The sequence below is a fragment of the Chelonia mydas genome, chromosome 1, assembly GCF_015237465.2.
Source record: "Chelonia mydas isolate rCheMyd1 chromosome 1, rCheMyd1.pri.v2, whole genome shotgun sequence".
NCBI lineage: Eukaryota > Metazoa > Chordata > Testudines > Cheloniidae > Chelonia > Chelonia mydas.
Window position 1 is genome coordinate 323,493,663 of NC_057849.1, and position 26,458 is coordinate 323,520,120.

At 47.1% G+C, this 26,458-nt stretch overlaps 1 protein-coding gene across 3 annotated transcripts in view; it reads left to right on the plus strand.

Annotated features, from left to right (window-relative positions):
- FBXL13 (F-box and leucine rich repeat protein 13) overlaps nt 1–26,458 on the plus strand; it is a 177,235-nt gene that overhangs the window by 98,859 nt on the left and 51,918 nt on the right. For 2 of the 3 annotated variants that reach the window (XM_037889206.2, XM_043552013.1), the window contains 3 exons: nt 22,154–22,252; nt 23,116–23,233; nt 23,401–23,563. In XM_037889206.2, the coding sequence (XP_037745134.1) occupies nt 22,154–22,252; nt 23,116–23,233; nt 23,401–23,563 (380 nt within the window). The remainder of the gene's footprint in view (nt 1–22,153; nt 22,253–23,115; nt 23,234–23,400; nt 23,564–26,458) is intronic. The other variant, XM_043552008.1, reaches the window with a different exon arrangement.

The following is a 26,458-nucleotide window of genomic DNA, read 5'->3' on the forward strand; positions in this document are numbered from 1 at the left end:
GACTGAGGCCATAGCTGCCCAAATGGTCACTTCAGCTGTTGTGGGATCCCCAGTGTCTTTGTTATTGGGGCGGGAAGAGTAAATTGTTATTACCCTGATTATGGGAACTGTGCTTGGAACTGTACTTGGCCTTTTGTTATGATGGAGGGACTCACCATCAACTGAGTAGCACTCGCTAGGCAAGGGTCATGGGTTCCAAAACTGTGTGAATTGAGAGAGACTTGAGACAGGTATTAGTACCTGGTGGTGTGGGCCCCTTTGTGAGGGCCTGAAGCACCAATTGCACCTCTGTCTCTCTCCACTGTGGAATGTCAGAGCTAATTTTGGGTCTATTAAGAGTCTTGCTACAGGTATTGGGCTGCATTCACGTTGGCCTGATGGTGAGCACCAGAGAGGAACTTGCCCAACAAATGCAGGTCCTGACGGAACGGATAGCTGAGCTGCAAAGTACCATTGACCAAGTTAAGACTTCCAGGAATAAGAAGCCTCAACCGGTGGCAATTGAGAAGCCCGCACTTAGAGCCACCATCCCACCCAGGCGAAGGGGGAAAGGTCAATTCTTCTGCTACCGATGTGGTCAGGATGGACACGGTGCTGCCAAGTGCCGTAATGAAGAAAACCCCTCCTTGGTGTATGGAAAGCTGAGGATCAGTTGGGAGAGATCCGGTAGCTGCCAGAGGGTCTGGGGACGGGGACCCCCCAGGTCTGCAGGATTTGAAGATTCCCCCAGAAAAGACTGTCCAGCTGGGATCCCCGCAGGACTGATAGGGCCTCGAGCAGAGGTCACGGTGAGGATTGAAGGGGTGGAGTGTAAAGCAGTGCTTGACACTGGATCTCAAGTGACTATTATATTTCAGTCATTCTACCAGCAGATGCTTAGGCACCTGCCTATACAGCCACTGACTGGCCTTGGCCTGTGTGGCCTCAGCATGGATGAATACCCCTACCAAGGGTATGTCATAGTGCACCTGGAATTCCCAGAGGAGGTTGCTGGGGTAAGAGAAGAGGTAGACACAGCTGCCTTAATATGCCCTGACCCTAAAGGGACCTCTGATATGTCTGTGCTGATAGGGACCAACTCCAGTCTCTTCAAGGTACTCGCGGATTACTGCAGAAGGCGGGCTGGGGACCAGTACCTGAATACCCTGATGATCCATACGCTTTGTGCTGAAGCCTATAGGAAAATTGAGAGCTCTAAAAGGGAGACATCTGAGCTACCGCTTGGGGCACTGAAGTACGCGGGCACGACCCCCTTAGTAGTGCCTGCAAGGACGGAGCAAGAAGTGCTTGTCATGAGTACCTGTCTGAAAGGCAGTAAAGGGACGTTAGCAATGATAGAGCAGCCGATGGGAGGAGAGCTCCCTGAAGGAGTGCTGGTCCCCAGTGGAGTCATAACCCTACCTGCTGAAGCCCAGGAAAGGGTGACTATACTGATTGCTAATGAAACGAGTCGTGATGTTGTTGTGAAGCAAGGACAAAAGATAGCAGACCTCTTTGAGCCTGAGTCGATTGTAAAACCCCAGTGTGAAACTCAAGTTCCCACAATAGACCCAGCAAAGTTTGACTTTGGAGATTCACCAGTATCCGAGGACTGGAAAGATCGCCTGAGGAAGAAACTTTGTGAAAGATCCAAGGTGTTCTCACTGCATGAGTGGGATGTGGGATGTGCAAAAGGAGTAGAGCACAATATCAGACTCCATGACTCTCGACCTTTCAGGGAGAGATCTAGGAAGATTGCTCTCTCTGAGATGGAAGATGTGCGACATCATCTTCAGGAGCTGGCTGCGAATGGCATCATTAGAGAGTCCCGCAGCCCATACGCCTCACCCATTGTGGTAGTCCGTAAAAAGAATGGGAAAATTCGGATGTGTATTGACTACCGCACCCTAAACAGCCGTACTGTGGTCGACCAGTACACTATGCCTCGAGTGCAAGATGCCTTAGACTGTTTGCTGGGAAGCCAGTGGTTCTCTGTGTTGGATCTTCGAAGTGGATACTACCAGATCCCTCTGGGAGAAGAAGATAAGGAGAAGACAGCCTTCATCTGCCCATTAGGGTTTTATCAGTTCGAACGCATGCCCCAAGGGATTTCTGGAGCACCTGCCACCTTTCAACGTCTCATGGAGAAAGTTGTGGGAGACATGAATTTACTGCAAGTGTTAGTTTATTTGGATGACCTGATTGTGTTTGGAAGAACCTTAGAGGAGCATGAAGAAAGACTTCTTAAAGTGCTTGATAGGTTGGAGGATTATGGTCTGAAGCTTTCAATTGACAAATGCCAGTTCTGCAGAACCTCAGTGAAGTATGTGGGTCACATCGTGTCCCAAGAGGGTGTGAGTACTGATCCTGATAAAATAGAAGCACTCACTACATGGCCACGTCCCAGTAACTACAGAGAACTCAAGACCTTTCTCGGATTTAGTGGCTACTACCGCAGATTTGTGAAAAACTATGCTACGATTGTAAAGCCTCTGAACGATCTCACCAGGGGACATCAGTCCAGCAAGAACAAATCTAAGTCCAAGAATAAGGGGAGGTCTCCAAAGCCCCCTGTGCAGAGACACTATGGCCCATTTGAACCATTTGGGCCACGGTGGGATGAGAGATGTGAAAGGGCTTTTCGAGAAATCATTACTTGCCTAACTCATGCTCCAGTCCTAGTTTTTGCTGACCCAAGCAAACCCTTTATCCTGCATACTGATGCCAGTTTGGAGGGTCTGGGAGCAGTCCTGTACCAGGAAGTGGAAGGCAAACGTAAACCTGTAGCCTTTGCCAGCCGAGGATTGTCTGATAGTGAAACTCGCTATCCCACCCACAAGCTAGAATTTTTGGCCCTGAAATGGGCCATCACTGAGAAATTTCGAGACTACTTGTATGGTGCTCAGTTCCAGGTGTGGACAGACAACAATCCACTGACTTATGTGTTAACAAGTGCTAAGCTGGATGCTACAGGGCAGAGATGGGTAGCTGCCTTGGCTAGCTATGAGTTCAGCATTCAGTACCGATCAGGGAGAAGCAATGTAGATGCAGATGCATTGTCCAGGCGTCCACAGGCTCCAGAAGTTGCGGTGATACCCACAGATGGAGTGAGAGCTATTTGCAGTGTGAGTCGCCGAGAGCCAGAGGCCCGTGAGAGCCTTCAGGGATGTGTTGCAGAAGCTTTGGGCCTGCCCCCTGAATGCATGCCTTCTGCTTCAGTGAACTATATTGCATTGGACCAATCTCCTTTGCCCATGCTCAATGCGGCGGACTGGCAAGAAGCCCAGCGGCAAGATATTGACATTCGTGATACACTACTTGCCAAAAGGGAGGGGCGAAGCCCAGCTGCGGTTGTCCCACCTAACCCGGAGGGTAAACTACTATTGAGAGAATGGACCAAACTAAAACTGATTCAGGGAGTGCTACACCGAATGACCACTGACCCTTTACAAAACCAACGAGCACAACTAGTGCTGCCAAAAAAGTACAGAGCCCTGGCCATGAGGGCTCTGCATGATGACTTTGGGCATTTAGGGATGGAGAGGACCCTGGAACTTATTCGTAGTAGGTTCTATTGGCCCCGAATGGCTGAAGATGTTCGCAGGAAATGTGAGACTTGCGCTCGATGTGTTCAAAGGAAAACTCTGCCCACGAGGGCTGCATATTTCAAGAACATCACCAGCAACAAACCTTTGGAATTGGTATGCATTGATTTCTTGTCTGTAGAGGTAGACAAGAGGAATGTTGGGAACATTCTAGTAGTGACTGACCATTTTACGCGGTATGCACAGGCATATCCCACACGTGATCAGAGGGCCACCACCGTCGCTCGAGTATTGTGGGACAAATATTTCTCAGTCTATGGATTCCCGGCTCGGATACACTCTGATCAGGGGCGGGATTTTGAGAGTCACCTTCTGAAGGAGGTGCTGAAGACAGCAGGAATTAAAAAGTCTAGGACAACGCCTTATCACCCCCAAGGTGATCCTCAGCCAGAGAGGTTCAACCGAACCCTATTAGATATGTTGGGAACTTTGCGACCAGAGCAGAAGGCAACCTGGAGCCAGCATGTCGCATTTCTGGTGCATGCCTACAATGCCACAAAGAACGATGCTACGGGAGTCACCCCATATCTCTTGATGTTTGGGCGAGAACCAAGATTACCCATAGACTTGTGCTTTGGTGTATCAGAGGATGGAGATAGCTATGAAACTCACCAGCAATATGTATCCCGACTAAGAGAAAAGCTGCAGGATGCTTATCGCTTAGCTACCGCTGCGGCTCGGAAGAACGCAGACCGCAACAAACATCTATATGATGCTAGAGTGCGTTCGCAGGAGCTCCAGCCGGGGGACAGAGTCCTGCTGCGAAATTTGGGTATTGCTGGCAAACACAAGATAGCTGACAGATGGAAGGCAATACCTTACCTGGTGATGGAAAAGCTGGGAGATCTGCCGGTCTACAAGATCAAACCTGAAGACGGCCCAGGGCAAATAAAGACGGTGCATAGAAACCTTTTGCTCCCTGTGGGGGAATTGGTAAGCATCCCTTATGAGACGGGCCACGACAGGGCAGCCGGGCAGAACAGAGGTGCTAGACCCAAGCCGCCATCCAAAACAGACAGCGGGCCCCCTGCAGCTAACTTACCCCTATTCTGCACATCTGAGAGTGAGTCTGAGGAGGAAGACACAACCCTGGTGTATCCTGGGATGGAGACAAGATTTCAGTCTCGATCAGCTGAACCAAACGAGAGTTTTCCCTCTTCCGCCCTAAACCCCATGGCGGAATTATTTAGGCCCCTTTCTGACACCCCGGTGCCGCTGATGAGACCCCCCTGTGATGACACACACAGGTTATTGGACAGTGGAGACACACAGGTAGAGGATGCCCTGGGCACCTTGAACCCTCCAGCATTAGAACTAGGAGTGCAGGGGCCTACGCCAGTAGCCGAGGGACCCTCCAGGGAAGCCTCTCCATCCGTCACTCAAGAGGATGTTCCCCCTACCTCGGCAACAGAGAGTCTCAATAGACGAGACAGGGTGATAAGACCAGTGAAACGGTTAACTTATGATGCACCTGGGGTGACTAGTGAGGAGCCAATACATTTAGCACACAGGCTTGTGGAAGCTAAAGTGGGCTTCCTGAGGCCCTTTGGAGGAAACCAATGAGTTGGTATAAAGGGCGTGTGATTTGTCGGGACGACAAATTCTCGGCTGGGGGGAGGATGTAAGCAGTATCAGGATGAGCTCCACCCTGACATCTGGTGGTGAGGTGTGGCAAGTTGTGGAAAAAAAACTTCAGGGGCCGATCTCATTTGCATAGGCACACCCACCCCGCCTAGACTGAGGCCATAGCTGCCCAAATGGTCACTTCAGCTGTTGTGGGATCCCCAGTGTCTTTGTTATTGGGGCGGGAAGAGTAAATTGTTATTACCCTGATTATGGGAACTGTGCTTGGAACTGTACTTGGCCTTTTGTTATGATGGAGGGACTCACCATCAACTGAGTAGCACTCGCTAGGCAAGGGTCATGGGTTCCAAAACTGTGTGAATTGAGAGAGACTTGAGACAGGTATTAGTACCTGGTGGTGTGGGCCCCTTTGTGAGGGCCTGAAGCACCAATTGCACCTCTGTCTCTCTCCACTGTGGAATGTCAGAGCTAATTTTGGGTCTATTAAGAGTCTTGCTACAGGTATTGGGCTGCATTCACGTTGGCCTTATGGTGCACCAGCACTAAGGCCCCCACTACTATGAGCTGAAATCACTGAGAGCTGAAATCACTGAGCACTGTGTCAAGTAGTGGGGAGCCGGAAGATCTAGCGTGCAGTGGTGCTGTTTGTGAGACGGCGAGCTGTGCAGAGCGGAGCCGTTCGTGAGACAGCGAGCTGAGCAGAGCTGTTTGTGAGACAGCGAGCTGTGCCGAGCAGAGCCGGTCGTGGTGGAGCGGAGCAGTCCGTGAGACAGCGGTGTGTTCGTGAGACGGCGAGCTGTGCGGAGTGGAGCCGGTCGTGGTGGAGCGGAGCCATCCGTGAGACAGCGGTGTGTTCGTGAGACGGCGAGCTGTGCAGAGCTGTTCGTGAGACGGCAAGCTGTGCAGAGCGGAGCCGTTCGTGAGACAGCGAGCTGTGCAGAGCAGAGCCGGTCGTGGTGGAGCGGAGCCGTTCGTGAGACAGCGGCGTGTTCGTGAGACGGCGAGCTGAGCAGAGCTGTTCGTGAGATGGCGAGCTGTGCGGAGTGGAGCCGGTCGTGGTGGAGCGGAGCCATCCGTGAGACAGCGGTGTGTTCGTGAGACGGCGAGCTGTGCAGAGCAGAGCCGGTCGTGGTGGAGCAGAGCTGTTCGTGAGACAGCGTAGCAGAGCAGAGCCCTGTGGGGCAGTCAGCTTCAGGACACGTAAGGTGCCCCTTACCCCTTTCCCCCACACACAGGCACATTTTAGCCAGACTGGGGAGTAACACTATGCAGATGAACTTTTGAACTCTGGGGCTGGACTTTTTGGACTTTGGGTGATTTGTGGATTGCTGGACTCAAGAGACGTTTGGGTGCTGGGACTCAAGAACCCGAGGGAAAGGGGCATGCCCCAATTTGCTTGGGGTGGTTTTTTTTTGCTCATGGGTTGTGTTATGAATCCTGTTGGTGGTGTTTCCCCAACATAATGCCACATTGTTTCTCTCTGTTATTAAAAGGCTTTTTGCTACACTCAGACTATGTGCTTGCGAGAGGGGAAGTATTGCCTCTTGGAGGCGCCCAGCGGGGGTGGTATATATTTGTCCCAGGTCACTGGGTGGGGGCTCGAGCCGGTTTGCATTTTGTTATTGGAATGGATCCCCTAGATATTGAACCCGGCCCTTGTTGCTGCCAACTCTGATGGGCAGAAGGGTTACACATTGAATCAGAATTAATACCCATATCAAAATATTGCTATAGATTGTATTTATCAGATTGAAACTTTTAATGTGCCAAAGACCACAGACCCTGATCCATCAATGCATTTTAAATTTCTGTGCGCTGCTCTCGCCCTCAGGCACTGCCCCTCCCGCCCCCCAGTTCCCACTGGACGCGGTTCCTGGCCAATGGGAGTGCAGACCTGGTGCTCAGGGTGGGGGCAGTGCTCCTGGCCCCCCCTGCCTAGGAGCCGGACTTGCTGGCACAGAGCAGTGCCAGGACAGGTAGGGACTAACCTGCCTTAGACCCGTAGCACTGCCGAGCGGACTTTTAATGGCCTGGTCGGCAGTGCTGACCAGAGCCCCCAGCGTCCATTTTCGACCAGGCGTTCCAGTCAAAAACCGGATGCGTGGCAACCCTAATCAAAAGCACTATGAAAACTTGGAAAGCACTTTCTGAAGAACTAATTAACTCATTTCTTCGTGGGAATACCACAACTAGGGATAATTCCAGGATTACCTTAAAAAGAATGGTGTACGTTTTTTATTTCTGCACCTATATATTCCCTTCTCTGAAAGCATCTATCTACTCACCTTAACTTCATCCAAATTAATACCAAAAGTAATAATTTAACAATTCCAGATTTTATCTACTCTCAGGGTGCACATAGAAACTGTTTATTGGCTTGCCTGCACCTTCCTTAACATTTTAGGGAAAACTGTGAACTCAGTGTCTTTAGAACTGCAGGGCAGTCTAAACAACAGGTTTGAAATACATAGATTCCAAATGTGAAGGGATAAATTCCTCTTTCTCACAACTTTTATCTGATTATGGGATAAAAGATGGAGCAGAAGTTTACTTTTAGGGACAGTTGAATTGAATCTGTGGACTGTGCTTTGGTATACTTTGTAATTACGAACTGTGATGATGTTGGTGAATCCCTGAAAGTGGAGTCCTGGAGAGGGATAGGAGGAGGAGGAAGACCTGCTTTTCTCTCCCTCCCCTAGGGTAGCTGGAAAGTCATATTACTATAAGGATTTGGTTTTGTTTTGCTTAAGAAAACAGGAGTGCTAACCACCTTCCCTATGTGAGCATGTATGAGTATGGAGAGTTCTCTCTTTCTTCTCCTCATTTGGAGGCATAAATAGGCCTTCTCATTTGCAGTGTAAAATGGGCCTCCTGAGGTTAGTGTGAGGTGCTCCTGCTATACGTGGCATCAGCCCAAATGTGTATTATGTTTAACCTGAGATGAGATCTTTTTGATACAGACCTAAATGAAGACATAACAGATTAGACGTATTGGAGATTGTGGTTTGTTATTAGGAGAAACTGCAAGTGGGTTGCTGTTACACTATAAGAAAATTTGGTGAGGGGATAGTAGAATTCTATAGAAAGCCTGCTCTCTTAGAAAAAACGTGAAGGTTGTGGCTGTAGACCTCGGATATTCCAGGATTATGAATTGAGGAAGGGGGCTTGGATATTTTGCTAAATAGTTAATTACGGAATACTGCTTGTTTTTCTCTAGGCAAGAATAAAATGTATTTTTTTAATGATACTGATGAATTAGAGACTCTTTATTTGATCCATTCACATAGTCGCTTCTTAACTCTGGAATCCATGAAACCTGGAAAGATTTATGGAGGCCTTCATCTTTCTGAGGTGAATTAATTGAGTTCCTTGCAGTTTACTAGCTGAGTGTCTGCATGAGACCTTAAAAACTAAGGTCCTGTCTCCTGTATATGGATCTTAAAGATTTCATGGTATTTTTAATAAAAGCATAGGGATTTTGTTGTTGTGTCCTGATTAATACTTGTCCTTCCATCCCATTGTTCTGTGTTCCCACTGACTCCCACTCCAGAGGTTCCTGTATGTATATAGTTGATAAATTGCTTTGGGATAAGAGGCTTTACATAAATATAAAATATAATTGATGTTCTTTAGAGAAAAATCTTGTCGCTCAATTAAATAATAAAAGGAATGAAGTATACAAACCAATTATTCCATAGAATAAGCTTTCTTTCGTTTTCAAAGTTCAAAAAGACACAGTTGGGAAAGAAGCCAGAATAATATCTGCAAGTAAGGCAAATAATAGAACAGATCATCACTAATTAATGAACTGACATTCCCAACCAAACTTTGTTAATGGTATATGTTGCTATATTAACAAAGATACCAGTCTGTAGCTTTCTCCTTATATCAGCTAATGTCCACCAAGCAAATTAAGGGAAGCGTGGAGTAAAGAGTAAGACTGCCTTGCTAACAGCAAACTGTGGAACAAGTTGTGCAGAACACCAGTAGATCTACCACTGACCTAAAAGTTAAACTCATTCATTACAAAATGGCATGTACCGCATACTGGGTACCTGTTAGCATAAAAAAGCAGCACTACTGTAAATGAAAAAAAAATAGAGAAGAGAATGGAAATCTGTTGTACAAGATATGGAAATATCCTACAGCAAATTATTTTTGGGAGGGAATAATAAGTGGAATATGTATTGTTTCTCAATAGCTATCCAAAATAACACAAAAATCTTCGTCAGAGGATCTTTACACTTTCATAAAAATCACAGAGCAAATTCTTGCTACAATACAGTACATTTGTTGCTTAAGAAAAGGGAGAGCTAACAGAAAGCATACTCAATGGCTGCTAGCCTATAAAACATTTTGGGGCCTCCTGGCTATGCAGTTGTGGATTATACACCCATTCCTTAGGGATACATGCCCTTGGCAGTGTATTGTTTTGCTGTTTTAGGCACTGTGTGACTGCCCAAAACTACTCCTGTTCCACAAGCAAAATTACAGATTCCATACAGGCTAGTTGTCATATATAAAGTCATGGAAAAAGATGTCAGAAAACTCACTGAGTCTCAGGGCAATACTGGATGCATTTCTTTTCTGGCTGACTGATGATCAGTCACCCTGGGATAGTTTTGGCACAGTCCAAAGACTTCCATGTGGCTGACAGCTGTATTTTGGAGCTTAGAAAGCAAGAAATGAGGAGTCCATGAAGCTAAAGATTTCTTCTCCCTGCTGCTCCCACAAACCAATCAGTGGTTTTTTGGTAGGAAGATTTTTCACTATCAGGCTCAGTATTGCAGAAATGGCAATGTACAAAAGATTTGAAAGTCATTAATTATCATAGTAGATTGATTTAGCTAGCCAACTCAGAAAAAATATTTTCAGTTAAATAAGAGGCAAGAAGATTTTCAAGAAATTGCCAAGATCTGGTCGGCATGTGGGGAAAAGAAGGTGGCATGTCAAGGAATAACTCATTGATTCTCAAACTGCAACTACCTTATCCATAGTGAAAGTTAGAACAGCCTAGGGGTTGTTTTAACTTACAGTGGTTGGCTGTAGTTCCTAAGAGATCATATGCCATCTGAGAATCAGTCAACATCATCCTTTCCTTCCCCAGCAAGCTGTGCTGCACGCTAAGGTGGGGGTGAGCGTGTTGGCCTAGGAGTTGGCTGCACAAGTTCCCCCTCTACTACTCCCACCATTTCCACAAGGGAATTCTCAGCGTGGCAGCTGCAGCTAAGAAATGCAGTATTAAGTTCCAGTTCCAGGCTCTTGAAGAATCTCCAACATAAGGGGGTCTATTAAAGACATTGAAATTCAAAATAAATTGACTATGCAATTGTTCTGTGACTCTTTATACAACATTTCCCACACATAGTGGTCTGTCTCTAAAGAGTAACCACCAGATTTTGGTTCTTCTGTAATAAAAGGTACCTTTTCACTACATAGTTGGCAGATACTGTCCAAAAATAAGATTCATCTGACATACTTATTTATGAAAATAAGGCAAAAGGAGTATATATTATAATATTGCAGCAGGCCCTAAACGTGGACTAACTAAATTATTCTAATCTCCTTTTAAAGCGCGTTTCACAGCTGAATTTCCTCAGCTTTGTGCCTTAGAGCTGTTATTACACAGTTAAAAAAATAGTTTGTCAGATTTTGCCGCCCCCCCCCCCCCCCCCCAAAATAGTTCTGGACAGTGAACTTATTGGCTGGCTCTGTATAATTGTTTTTGGCTTTGTATTGAGTAATATACTTAACTGCTGCTATTTGTAGTATCAGTTTGCCCTTGTTCAGAAAACAATGTTTTTCCAGAGAAATAGATTAAAAGTCTTTTCAGTAATAGTTTAATTTAGTGAAAAGTTTGTTGAACTCCAGAAATTTGTGGGCTACACCCATGCTGCTCCTACCCATCTGCACAGCTAAATTTGAATGCCCCTTACGACTACGCCTAATTTCTGCAATCCTTTTTGTGTCTCTTTACCATTAGTGTCCACTTCTCAGGTCAGCACTTTCTCCACTCCTTCATACCCTGTTCTGAATCACAGTCCCTTCCCAGCTGCTGCACATCCCTTGTTGCTACAACCCTCTCCACTTGCTGTTTTCATCAGTACTGTATGAGTTTTCAGTCCTTATGTCCATCATCTATAGCCTCTCTTCATCCTTTAAGGGAGACTGCTTGTCAGCTTACCACTTTTCCAGCTCTTCCCCAAATCAGCCTTTGCTGTCCTTACCAAACCTTCATTGCCCAGCTGATTTTCTGACTTCTCTACAATAGGTTCACCTCTCCTAATATCCTCTTTCCCCCTTGCTGCCAGTGACGGATGAAGGCAGACACCGGCCCTTTCCTTCGCTGCTCATATCTTCCATGCAGGTGGAAGTTCTTTGCTGAAGGACAGTAATTGGTGAAAATTCCATCTCTGTTTTAATGTGGAGGTGTCAGCTGATCTGGCTGAAGGCAGTCTAGCCTAGTGGTGAGAAGGGGCATCAAGAATTGACAACTAGAGTCAGAGCTGAAATCAGTAGTCAGAAGCTGAAGCCTAGGGTCAAACCAGAGAGCAGGAACAGAAGATAGCAGGCTAGCAGGGGTTCAGAGTAAGGGCAGGACAGATGCAAGTCTGGGAGCAAGGCAGGGGCAGCCAGAACAAGGTAGCACAGAAAGCAGGCACAGAGGTGGATGTTAGCATTGAGCAGCCAGTGAACTGCTGCTGGCCCCCACAGCTAATCAGGTGGTATGGCCAATTAGGCAGCCTACTGCAGGCCCGCTATACAGACCAGGCTGCCTGGAGATTAGTTCTGCTCTGGGGCCTGATTCCTCACAGGAACCCCTACCTCAAGGGTGCTGCTTAGGGGCCTGATTTCTCAGAGTAAGCATGGTGAAAGGTGTGCAGGAGATCTGGGTCATGGATGTGTTCTTCAGCTTCCTATGACTGTTCATCTGGGCCATACCTGTCCCAGTCTGTCACTGGCTCCTGATGTGGTCTACTTCTGTGGGAATTCTGCACCAAAATATTAAAAATTCTGCGCACAATACAGTGTATTTTAAAATTCTGCAAAATTCTGCATATTTTATTTGTCAGAATAACCCAGTATAATCATGCCAGTTTCAATTATTTTGGTAAATTTATTTCAAAATACCTGTCAGCAAGTATGTCTTCCCTTCCCTGCCATGAATGCAGAGGACAGGAGGAGATGACGTCTTGAGGTCCCTTCCAGTCCTATGATTCTATATGTGTGACAATATTAACAACAAAAAGATTCCCTGTGTAGAGAGTTAAAGAAACCCCTATGACAACCCAGTTCTTGTTTCTCTATTATGCTTTTGGGGGGCGCTGCAGTCTGGGTGTGTCACAGTTGCCAGCTGGGCACATCTTGGGGAAAAACTCTGCTCCGCTGGTCTTTTAGTTGATTCTTGTTTTTTTGTCCTGCCCCTGTAGGGTTGCCAAATTTAAAGTTTCCAAACAGATGACACTGCTGGGGGTGGGGAAGGGAAGGAGGGGCTGGATGGGGAGTACCGTTGGTGGGTATTGGAGGGGATATTTGGGGGAGCATTGGAGGGGGCTGTGAGGCCTACCCGGCTCAACCACCTACATCCACTCTTCCCCAGAGCCCAGCTGTGGGACCAGACACCTGCACCTCCTTTCCTCACAGCCCAATCACGGGGTGCCCCCAGACCCCGAGGGCCCCCCCAAGCTCCACACAGCTTCATTACTTTCCCGCCGGGCAGAGATGATTCATACCTGCTGATATTGGGGGGGTACAAATTAAAGGTTTGGCTGCCCTCAGAACAGCTCAATTAACGCCCCCTGGCAAGAGCCCCCTCTTACCCTCAGTCTCCCTTCCCTACAGCTGCCAGCTGTTTCTCCTGCCTTTCCCTGCGGGGCACAACCCGCCAGCTCTGGCAGCCTAGCCACACCATGTGACCGAGCAGGGCTGGCAAATCCGAGAACTGCAGCTCTCCCATGCCTCCCACACATGCGCACTGCGAGCTGGGGAGCCGGGCTCTGTCAGGTCCAATTCTGCGGGGGAAAATGACATTCTGTGCAGAACATTAATTCTGTGCAAATTCTGGCACAGAATTCCCCCAGGAGTATTGGGCTAGACTTCACTGCATGTCCTAGGAGGAAACAGGAATCCCTACCATCTTAAACTGTTCACTTACCTTGAAATCATCAGGTATTTCTCTCTTGGGTTCATTTAGCAGCAATCAGCCTATGTCAACAAAATGCTAAGTGGCATGAATGCTCTTTAAGACATTCATGAACCATACACAGGGAAACACCAGCAAATCTCTGTAGTCCACAGCCTGTCATCCTAGAAATGTACTGTCTTACGCTGCTCAAGACCTTCTCTTGAACAATGCAAGCTCATTAATTAGTTTGCCACTTCGTCAAAGGATAGTGGACATGCATCAGTCTTTGTAATCTGAGTAGATTTTCCAAGCACTTTAGGCAAATTCATTGGTAAGGATAAAACATTAAAATAAGTTTATTAACTACAGAAAGATAGATTTTAAGTGATTATAAGCAGTAAACATAAAGGTCAGAGATAGTTACCTAAGAAAATAAAAACTAAACACACATTCTAAATCCTCAACTTTCAGACTAAGCAAGATTTGAATCAAACAGCTTTTCTCACCCTACTGGATGTTACAGGCAGGTTACAGTTCTTAATACACAGGCTGAATTTCCTTCTCAGCCTGGGACCAATCTCCCTAGTTCTTGTTGCCTTCAGAGTAGGTGTGGGAGGAGAGAGGTGCTCTTATGGTGCCACTGTCCCTTATATTAAACCCTCAGTCCATGTGCCTGAAAAAATATTGTCCCAGACATGTCCTGGTGGACCTTGCTGAATCACAGAGTTGAGCAATTCCCCTTGTGTGGTGCTTGCTCAACTCTCTCTTATTGAATTGTAAATCTCATTTACAATTCCCCTGCTGGTCAGTGGTCATTTAACGCCCACCAGGGTGTGGGTCACCACCTTTGTTGCCACTGGAGAGTGGGCATCGCCCAGAATCACAACATATTTCAATAACAGTCACATGGCAAAAGCTCATAACTTCATACACAATAATGACATACATATTTTGACAGAACAATGAGTTTCAGCAAATCACGACCTTTCATGTGGTACCTTACAAGACATGCTTTGTATGAAATATCACAACCATATACAAATGATGAATATGGGGGTTACAGGGTGCTACTTTGAGGCACAATGCATCATTCTGACCCACCTTAAACTGTATTCCATAAGGATCAGATTTTTTTATATATCCACCCTAAATTTTTCCCCATTGTACATTCCTATTTCCACATAAATCAGTCCATAAGCTTACCTGTGTTTTTTCTTAAGCCTCAGAGCACCGTGAAGGAACAGAGACTCCATTCATTGGATGTGCATTGAGCATTGGTGTTCTTTCTTCAGAGAACAAAACTCTTTAGGAAATCACCCAGACTCTTCATTGCTCTTACGGAATCATGAGTGAGAGGTCGATCTCCTCACAGGTTTTTCTTTGCTGTGTAGATGTACCCATGGAAGGCATGATTTATCATTATGTATGACTTTAACTTTACCTTGATAGAATCTCATCAGGCTGAAAAACCAGCATCATTGGAAATTACATGAACTAATAAAGTACAGTTCAATTCCCTGCTCCACCACTGGCTTCCTGTGTGATTTTGGGCAAGTCACTTAGCCTCTCTGTGCCTGAGTTCGCCATGTGTGAAAATGGTGATAATAGCACTGCCCTGCCTCAGGGGTGTTGTGAGGATTAATATATTAAAAAGAATGTGAAGCACTTTGAGATCTACTGATGTAAGGCACTATATAAGACCTAGGTATTATTGTCATCACTACTACAAATTCTTTTGAAGTTCTCTAATTTATATTATTAGATGAACGAGTTCTCAGAAGACAGCACTTAAATTCAGAAGAAACTGAAAACATGTTTATTATACTATGGTTTATGTTGTTCAAAAATATTTATTTTAAAAATGGGCTTGAGCCATAAAATTCTGAACTGGATTCCAAGCATCTCAGGGCTTGGGTTAGGTCCACTGTAGAGATAAGAGAAGGCTGTAAAATTCATACCAGGATTTAGATTTTGAAATACCCCTCCGCTGAAGAGCTAGATCAGGGGTGAGCAAACTACGGCCCGGGGGCCACATCCAGCCCTTCAGATGTTTTAATCCAGCCCTCAAGCTCCTGCTAGGGAGCGGAGTCCGGGGCTTGCCCCGCTCCGTGCCGTGGCTCGGCACGGCTCCTGGAAGCAGCGGCATGTCATCATCAGGCTCAGTGGGTAGTGATCAATGGCTCCATGTCTAGTTGGCAGCCGTATCAAGCGGAGTGCCCCAAGGGTTGGTCCTGGGGCCGGTTTTGTTCAATATCTTCATTAATGATCGGAGGATGGTGTGGGTTGCACCCTCAGCAAGTTTGCAGATGACACTAAACTGGGAGGAGTGGTAGATATGCTACAGGGTAGGGATAGGATACAGAGGGACCTAGACAAATTAGAGGATCGGGCCAAAAGAAATCTGATGAGGTTCAACAAGGACAGTGCAGAGCCCTGCACTTAGGATGGAAGAATCCCATGCACTGCTACAGACTAGGGACCAAGTGGCTAGGCAGCAGTTCTGCAGAAAAGGACCTAGGGGTTACAGTGGATGAGAAGCTGGATATGAGTCAACAGTGTGCCCTTGTTGCCAAGAAGGCTAACAGCATTTTGGGCTGTATAAATAGGAGCATTGCCAGCAGATCGAGGGATGTGATCATTCCCCTCTATTCAGCATTGGTGAGGCCTCATCTGGAGTACTATGTCCAGTTTTGGGCCCCACACTACAAGAAGGATGTGGAAAAATTGGAAAGAGTCCAGTGAAGGGCAACAAAAATGATTAGGGGGCTGGAGCACATGACTTATGAGGAGATGCTGAGGGAACTGGGATTATTTAGTCTGCAAAAGAGAAGAATGAGGGGAGATTTGATAGCTGCTTTCAACTACCTGAAAGGGGGTTCCAAAGAGGATGGATCTAGACTGTTCTCATTAGTAGCAGATGACAGAACAAGGAGTAATGGTCTCAAGTTGCAGTGGGGGAGGTTTAGGTTGGATATTAAGAGAAACTTTTTCACTAGGAGGTTGGTGAAGCACTGGAATGGGTTACCTAGGGAGGTGGTGGAATCTCCTTCCTTAGAAGTTTTTAAGGTCAGGCTTGACAAAGCCCTGGCTGGGATGATTTAGTTGGGGTTTGGTCCTGCTTTGAGCAGGGGGTTGGACTAGATGACCTCCTGAGGTCTCTTTCAACCCTGATATTCTATGATTCTATGTTCCACCTCTGGCTCCTATGTGTAGGGGCAGCCAGGGGCTCTGCACACTGCCCCTGCCCCAAGCGCCACCCCCGCAGCTCCCATTGGCCAGGAACCACGGCCAATGGGAGCAGCAGGGGCAGCACCTGCGGATGGGGCAGCGTGTGGAGCCCCCTGGCTGTCCCTGCACGTAGGAGCCAGAGGAGGGACATGCTGCTGCTTTGGGGAGCTGCTTGAGGGAAGCACCGCCTGGAGCCTGCACCCCTGACCCCCTCCTGCACCCCAATCCCCTGCCGTAGCCCTGATCCCCCGCCTGCCCTCTGAGCCCCTTGGTCCCAGCCCAGAGCACCCTCCTGCACCCCCAGCCCCACCCCAGAGCCCATACCCCCAGCTGCAACTCTCACCCCGCACCCCAGCCCCCTGCCCTAGATCGGCGCCCCTTCCCACACTCTGAACTCCTAATTTCTGGCCCCCCAGAGCCCTCACCCCCTCCTGCACCCCGCACCCCAATTTCATGAGCGATCATTGCCCGCCATACAATTTCCATACCCAGATGTGGCCCTTGGGCCAAAAAGTTTGCCCACCCCTGTGCTAGATGAACCACTGTTTAGTTCTTTAAAGTGCCAAGTCAAGCATCTCAAGCCTTTACAGTTATAAGTAATGTGTTACACTAATACTATATACATGTTCCTTACTTGTTTAGTAGTTCGAATTGATATGTTTTATAGTTCACTCAGTATGGAGGTACAAGCAATTCTGCAATATTGGAACATACCTCTAGCTCTTACCGTACTGTTCTTCTTTGAGTGCTTGCACATGTCCATTCCAGTATAGGGTTTTGCATGCCCCAAGCACAGACGCTGGAATTTTCTACTCTAGTGATATCTGTCAGGTCGGCTCCAGCACTGTCTGGTGCTGTGCATTCATAGCACTGGTATAAAGGGCCCTGCCGAACCCGTTCCCCTTCATTTCCTTCTTACTGCCCAGGACAGAGGCTGGAACTCCTTTCATTGCTCAGGCAATTCCTCCTAATGGCTTTTTCTATTTCTTTAGTGTAAATAGTTACTGTAGTTTGGTAGTTAGTAGTTAGTTCAAATAGTTGAATAGTTTTAATAGATAGTTTTGGACGCCTCCGCTCTTCGTTAGCAAGGTTGTTTGCCTTCCCAGAGCCAGGGCATGCCTCAGTCGTCGGGCATCAAGCCTTGCACTTTCTGTGGCAAGTCGATGCCATTAAGTCACTTGCACTCGAGTTGTCTCAAGTGCTTAGGGGAATCTCACAGGAAAGACTGCTGCCAGATTTGCAAGATCTTCAAACCCCGTACCAAGAAGGACCGGAGAGCAAGATTGAAGGTCCTTTTCATGGAGGCAGCCCTAAGTCCCACTTCAGAACTGTGTTTCTTGGACTCGGCACCAAGCACCTCAGCTTCGGTGCGGAGCCCTCCTCATAACGGTCGTGATTCCTGGCACTGATCTTCATCTCCGGTGCCAAAGAGGAAACATAGAAAGCAGCAGCAGAAGAGTTAATCTCCAGTGCCAAAGACAAGTAGGCATGGGGACCATGATAGAGCCTGCATTGAGCCACTCTTCCTCCCTGGGACTGCAACAACAGCTGCCTTCAGCGTCGGTACCTCCTCAAGTTCCACTGATGCCAGCACAGAAGGCATCTTTTTCGGGCAGACAGCATACAGGTCAGTTTGCAGTACTGTTGACTCTGGAGACATTTACAGTGGCCAGGGATCTACTTTCCCTACCAGTACCTGTGTCCCCGGAGATTCAAGACTCGGCACCGCTGGTACCGCTGAGTGGCAGAGAGCCATCTCCAGGACTTTGCCTGGCACCGCAACCGCCCTCAAGATGAAAACCCCCTTTGGCAGCATCTGCATAATCTTCTCCATATGCCAAGAACCAGCACTGAGGGGAACGGCACTGCCTTGGTTTCCCCGTCGCAGGTCATCTTCTTCATCAGAGTCCAAAATGGGGTCTTACTCTTCCTGTCATCATAGTTGCCTGCACTGTTCCACAGGCCATTCCTATACTACTGTGACCCCAAATACAGGGGAGCTGCTGAATGCTTGGTCACCAGGTCCATGGGGACCGGCGCCTATGCAGTTGCCATTTTGGAACCAATGGGGGTTTCTGCTGGCCCATGGCACCCTCTCAAGGTGACCATACTCTGTGGCCTTGGAAAGTAGCACCCCCAGTACCGTGTCGAGAGACCATTGACCCAGACTCTGGTACCGAACCCGGTACTGAGCCTCTGGAATAAGTCCTGCAGGTCTCTGCTGATACAGAGGAAGTGGCAGAAGCTCCTCAGCCAGTCATAGCCTGACCACAAGGACTACTGGGACTTGTTAAAGTGGGTGGCTTTGAACTTGGGTATACAGGCAGAGGTTGTCAAGGAGACAACTCATAGATTCCTAGATATTTTGTCAGCAGCGGTTCCCTCTAGGGTGGCTTTACCACTCAATGAGACCATTATTGACCCAGCCAGGGCACTGTGGCAAACCCCTGCCTCCCTCTCTCCTACAGCGAAGCATACAGAGCAGGTGGGAAGTTGGGGTAGACAAAAATTGGATGGTGTATTTACTGTACTTCTACTGTACTTACAACCCAATGATCTGAGGTAATGTGGGTCCAGGCATTGAGGAAGCGGGAATGTCAGCTGGAAAACAAGGGAGTAGCAGGATCTGGTGTTGAGGGGATTGTAAGGTAGACCTCATGCATCTCGTCAAAATGAGTGCTTTGAGCTCCCCGAGTGTCTGGGATCAGTTTGGTTCTGTTGAGGAGGTTGGCAGAGGAGGCTACACCTGAACCCCCGATCTTCCTCCTCTGTTGATCTTGCCTGGCTGGCTGGGCAAAGTAGCAGCCAATCTGTTGGGACCTCTAGTGTTTTCTGGATACTGCAGGGGTATACAAACCCGGAGATTTTAAAGTTGTCATAGAGTCTTTAAAGCCATGGAGTCTAGCATCTGTTTTCTCTGAAAAGAGCAAGGACCCTTCAAAGGGGAGGACTTGGAAGATTGGTTGCACCTCATGAGGAAATCCCGAGGATTGCAACCACGAGCTCCTGTGCATGGTTACCAGCTGTGGCCATTGGTCTGGCCATGGAATCAGCGGCATCCAGAGCTGCCTGTAGGGAGGCCCTTGCCACTGTTTTCCCTTTCTCAACTAAAGAAGAGAATTCATGTCTAGACTCCTGGAGGAGAAAGTCCTTACATTTTAGCATGGACTCCCACATACTAAAATCATAGCGGCCTAGCAAGGCTTGCAGGTTCGCTATATGGAGCTGTAGTGTCGTCGTCCCGCCCCACACCCGCCATGGAGTAGGCCTTTCTGCCGAAAAGGTCCAATTTCTTTGGATCTTTCGCCTTGGGCATGGATCCCACTTGACCTTGTTGATCTCTTTCATTGGTGGCCACCACAACCAGGGACCTTGGGGGCGGGTGCCAATCTTCCTGCTTGTATTCTACCCTAAATCACATACAAACAGAGAGGAACAGTGCCTACACTCTTTGTTACACAGGCTCTAGCTTTCTATGTACAAAGGGCCAAACCATTCTGCAGATCAACTCAGCTGGTCATAGCGATAGCAGAGAGAATGAAGGGCCTTCCCATCTTCACCCAGAGAATTTCATCCTGGATTACTTCATGCATTCAGGCGTGTTATGAACTTGCAGGTGTCCTTCCCCCAGCTAACCTGGCTGCTCATTCCACAAGATTGCAGGCCTCCTTGGCTGCTTTCCTAGTGCAAGTCCCTATTCAGGACATCTGCAGAGCAGTGACCTGGTCATCAGTGCACACATTCTCAATGAACTATGCCAGGGATGGCCAAACAGCAGCTCGCAAGCCAAATGCGGCTCTTTTACAGTTAAAGTGTGGCTCGTGTAGCTCCCCAGGTCTCCCCATTCTCCACCTACCAGATTGTGACAGGGGAGGAGGGGGAACTCAGGGCTTCTGCCCTGCGGCAAGATGGTGGGGCAAGGGGCTTCTGTCCAGCAGGGATGGGGGTCTAAGGCAGGGGAGGGCAAACTACGGCCCGCAGGCCGGATCCAGCCAGTCAGGTTTTTCAGTTCGGCCCACAGGATTGCAACACGTCCCTGCGGCCCCTGGGGGAGGGAGGGGCAGAGGGCTCCATGCACTGCCTTCACCTGCAGGCACTGCCCCCCGCAGCGCCCATTGGCTGGGAATGGGGAACCGTGGCCAATGGGAGCTTCGGGGGTGGTATCCTCAGGCAAGGGCAGCGCATGGGAGTGGTACCCTTAGGCAAGTGGCAACCCACCCACCCCTAGGAGCCACTGCCGGACATGCTGGCCACTTCCGGGAGCGGCATGGGGCCAGGGCAGGCAGGGAGCCTGCCTTAGCTCTGCTGCGTGCTGTTGCCACCCTGGAGCCACTCGAGGTAAGTGGTGCCAGGCTGGAGCTCGCACCCCGACCCCCTGCTGCACCCCGCACCCCAACCCCCTGCCCTGAGCCCCCTGCCACACCACACACCCTTCCTGCACCTCAGCCCCTTGCCCTGAGCCCCTTCCTGCACACTGCACCCCCTCCTACACCCCGTACTCCCTCCCGCACCCCAGCCTCCTGCCCCAGCCCTACATTCATGGCCCTGCATACAGTTTCCCCACCCAGATGTGGCCCTAGGGCCAAAAAGTTTGCCATCTCCTGGTCTAGGGGATTCAGCCCCACAGAGGTGCCTGCTGGGTCTCCAGGGCTTCAGCCCCAGGGGAGGCGCCAGCTGAAGCCCCTACCCCCACCACCCTGCCGCAGGGCAGAAGCCCCAAGCCCTGGAAGGTGCGCCCAGCTCTCGAACTTCTGAAGATTGTCATATGCGGCTTGGAAGGTCAGTACGTTTTGCTATCCCTGCACTATGCCATCACCCAGCAAGCTAGAGATGATGCCAATTTCAGCCACGCAGTCTTATAGCCAGCCTGTATGAACTCCAAGCCCACCTCCTGTACAACTGCTTGTGAGTCACCTACATTGGAATGGACATGTGCAACCACTCGAAGAACAAAAACAGTTAATAACCATTCTTTAACTGTTGTTCTTTGAGATGTGTTGCACATGTCCATGCCAAAACCCACCCTCTATCCCCTCTTCTTTGAGTCAATCAGTAAGAAGAAACTGAAGGGGAATGGGGTTGGCAGGGCCCTATGAGTGCAGCACCAGAGGGTGTCGGAGCTGACCCGATGGATACCACTAGGGCAGTGGTTCCCAGACTTGTTCCGCCGCTTGTGCAGGGAAAGCCCCTGGTGGGCCGGGCTGGTTTGTTTACCTGCCGCGTCTGCAGGTTCGGCCGCAGTTCGCTGCTCCAGGCCAAAGGGAGCTGCTGGAAGCGGTGCGGGTGGAGGGACATACTGGCTGCCGCTTCCAGCAGCTCCCATTGGCCTGGAGCAGCGAACTGCGGCCAGTGGGAGCCACAGTTGGCCGAACCTGCAGACGCGGCAGGTAAACAAACTGGCCCGGCCCGCCAGGGGCTTTCCCTGCACAAGCGACGGAACAAGTTTGGGAATCACTGACTAGGGAAAAAATTCCAGCAAGTGTGCTTGGGGCGCGCATACACCTACGTTGGAATGGACATGTGCAACACATCTTGAAGAACAACAGTTACAGAAAGGTTAGTAACTGTTTTTTCTTTGTTGAGTTTCCTGTAAATGCTTTATAAAATCTGATTTCTTTTTTTTTTTAATTAGATCTCTGTTGATGGCTTCAGATATATTGCTAACAGCTGCAGTGGGATTAAGCACTTGGTAATCAACGATATGCCAACTCTTACAGACAAATGTATTCAAGTAAGAAATTGAAAACAACCTTGCATTTAGGGGAAATTTCTGACATTGAATACGTGTGTACCTTTCACATTGACTTCAAAGGGAGTTGCGCACATGCAGTCTAATAGGAGAATTTTACCCTTTAAACACTTTTTACAAGAATATATATTTTTAAAAATCACCAAACAAATTAGATCAATTTTATTCCAGACCAGATTTACAAGTCCTTTTAACACTTGATTACTCTCAGAAACTTTCAACAGTTGTTCCATCTTTTCCCACCTGTGCATTGGCACAATCAAAGCGTAATCTCCTATCTTATAAATAAGACCTATTTGGCTTTATTTTGTATTAAATCAAAGTTTAGCTGGCCATTAGTATAGAATATCAGGCCAATATTGTGCTGCTGATTTTTTGCAGAGAACTTCCTGTTGACTTCAATGAAGAGTTCTGCATTAAAATCGAAGGTACAATAGGGCCACAGATACGGTAAAAAAAAATTCAAGCTTCTGCAAATCTAATTTTATACTAGATGTATACTCTTGTGTTTCTGACCCCCCGCCCTCCCAGCATCCCTCGGGTCTCTGATTTTTTCCCCCTTATGTTTTAAATTATAATAAAAAAATACAAGATTTTAAGTTGAATATCTGTACCATTGGTTTCAGAGTAACAGCTGTGTTAGTCTGTATTCGCAAAAAGAAAAGGAGTACTTGTGGCACCTTAGAGACTAACCAATTTATTTGAGCATAAGCTTTCGTGAGCTACAGAAAACACAATGGTTGTTATTAGATCAGTGAACAAAATATTAGTTAGCTTTTGGCTATGTGACATACCACAAATGTGGATGTTCTGTTTAATCATCCTTTTTTGTTTTCTTTTCAAAGGCTTTAGTTGAAAAATGCCAACAGATTATGTCTGTTGTTTTTCTGGACTCTCCACATCTTTCTGATGTAGCTTTTAAAGCCCTTGCTGAATGTAAACTTGTCAAGGTCAGAATTGAAGGTCAGTGACTTTACAGTATTTCAGTAGAATTATTAATTTATGCTTTTAGAGTCTGATCTGGCTCATTTGAAATCAGTAGGAGCGTTTCAATTAATTTCAGTGGGGATTTGGATCGAGTCCTTAATGCATGGCTAATATGTGATTTATACCTTCATGTAATTCAACAGGGAATAATCGGATTACTGATTTAAGTTTCCAGTTGATGAGCAGATCCTGCCCACAAATTAAGCACATTTATATGGCTGATTGCCAGAAGATTACAGATGTCAGTCTTAAGACAATTTCTCCGTTGAAGTATATTCTTGTATTGAATTTAGCAGACTGTGTAAGGTAATAAATTACATCCAGTTTTCTGTGATCTATTTATTTTAGTTAAATCATTTATATTCCTCTTAAGGTGAATTGCTTTCAGATTTAAATGCTCTGACTGTGCTAATAAATATAGTATTAATTTGTTTTTTAAAATATTTCATATTTGGTACATTTTTGTTCCAAATATACCAAATATGTACCAAATAAAAATAGGGTTTTTTTCTGTAGCACGTTTTGAAAAATACATTGGATATAAATATTGATTAGTACCCATATCTAGCAAAGCACTTAAGCACGCATGTAACTCTAAGCACATGAGTAGTCCCAGGCATGTACTTAAGTACTTTGCTGGATTCAGGCCATAGTGAGGATAGTATGAAACAGAATAGAATGTACAGTGGGACAGGGAAATTAGAGATTAAGCTTGTTTTATTAGCTTCTTGAAGATGGAGATAATGTATTCGGACTAGGAAGTACTAGGACATTAACAAAATTACCTTCTTTTTCACAGTTATCAGCATAAAAGCAGCAAGTTGTGTTACTGCAGAAATATAGATTTGATGTAAAATCTGTTTTCAAATTTAAATTTGTATTACGTTATTAGAAACAAAGCCAAATAACAAATAGATAATGGACCAGATCCTGGCCCATGCTCCAGAACAGCACAAAAGAACCCTAAAACTGTCCCCATTCTAGGTTTTGTGGTGTAGTGGATGTGTCAGGAGGGATGAGTGCAAAAAATTATTTAAATCTTGGTAGTGGCCCATTAAATAGTGCCATGCAATTGGATTGCTACTTATCTTGAGATTTCTAGGGTCATCCTAATTTAAGGGGGCTACATTCACATGCAAAAGGATGGCAACACTCTCATGGTGTTGTCCATCATCCCGTCCAGAATACAGTAAAGTTTCTCCCAAGGCTGTTGTTAATGTTCCTGATCCTGTCCATCTGCTCTCGTTGACACCCAGGATGTGTAAGCTGGAGCATCTCGTCTCTGCTGTGACCTGAGCTAGCTTCCCTGTTTCGTACATTGTCCATATGTTCCAAAAAATGAGTTTGGTTTTTGTCTTAGTGTTGAGCACGTCAGTCTTCATGCCACTGGCTTCCTTTTGGCTTTCACCACTGACAATCATATAGGTCATTGACTCCTGAAGGCCATCACACACAGTAATGGTAGATTTCTCCGCTGCTGTTTTCGTAACATATTTTATTTTGTACGGGATAGGGTTGTTAGCCCTGTGCCTAATCCCCAAGCTGGAGGACCAGAGTGTCTGTTTTGTCTGGCCCCTCCCCCACAGACCAGTCCAGCATGGTTGAACCTGCCAGGAGCAAAAAGCCCGCGCCGACACAGACTCTGGGGATCGTTAGAGCATGCAAGCTGTCCTGCCACGACAAGGTACGGACACCAGAGGACAAAATCAACCACAATAAGACAGATATCATTACCTTTAATATTGTCTCATCACCAGTACAGATAGAGGATCATGTTTTCACCAATGTAGAAATGTTCACATACTTGGGCAGCACCATCAGCCAGGATGGTGGAATAAGCCAGGATATCCGGAACAGAATTAGTAAAACCAGGAACACCTTTAGGAGGTTAAATACAGTCTGGAAATCATCAAAATACAACACCAAAACCAAACTCAAGATCTATCAGAGTTGCGTACTTTCAACACTATTTTATAGTGCAGAATGCTGGGGAATGAGAAAGTATGGCATGTCCAAACTGTCTTCATTTCAGAAAAATTCTCCGTATCTTTTGGCCCAGAACAATCTCAAACCAAGATCTATTGACACGGGGCAGCCAAGAGGATCTGAGCACCATCATTGCCAGGAGGCGTTGGAGATGGATTGGCCTTGTGTTTCAGATGGAAACTGATTCCATCACCAGAATATCAATAAGATGGACATCTGAAGGCAAGCGAAAACAAAGCCATCTGAAAACAACATGGCAAAGAACTCTGGAAGTTGAGCTGAAAAACCTGGGGCACAGCTGGGGAACCATTGAAAGACTTGCCAGAAACAGACAGGAGTGGAAGAGCTTCATCACGGCCCTAAACAATGGGAACATGATGATGATGGTGATGATGATTCACAAGCAATTAAATCACTTTTGGGCTTGTTGATGCTGCATCACAATGTGATAACAATACATGTAAATGTAATTTATGTTGTGTTGAGATGTGCTACTGTAGTGGCATGACATTATGATAGTGGAGACAGCTGCCTGAATTTTCTGCTTTAACATTTAGGCCATGTCTACACTAGAAGGATTTACCAGTAACATTTTTACCTACATAGGGCTGTTGACATTGTAATGTTGCTGCGCTGTGTGCGCACTTTGCTGGTGCTTCCTGTCTACACTGTGAGAAGTTGTACTGGCAAGACACACATTGCTATGGGTAGGTTTCCCAGTGTGCACTGCATGATCTGGCACATTGCCTTGTGGGACATTTAGAAAGTGCATTGTGGGATGTCAGCATTCCTGTCAAGAAAGCGTATGGGAGCTTAGATTCAAGTTCCCACAATTTGCTCTACTCCAGTCTCCATCCCATGATCTTATATTTTTGTGCTGTATTTTTTAAAATTCCCACAATTATTTGCACCGGTTTTCGATCTCTCTGCCATCTCACTGGCAGAGGCATAAATGGTGAACAGAATGCTGGAGTTCTTGTGTCTGTTGTAGGAATAGGGCAGCTGGGCCTGATTCTTCTGTATTTGCAGCACGCCAGAGCTACTACAGTGGCCAGGCATGCAGCAGTGAAAATGAGAAATTTGAGCAGGAGTGGATGCTGCAGACAGGGAACGAAAATCGCCAGGTACTGCAGACATTCAGCAGTTGCACATGGTGGAGGAGTGCTTCTGGGCCCGTGAAATGAGCATTGAATTGTGGGATCACATCATGATGCA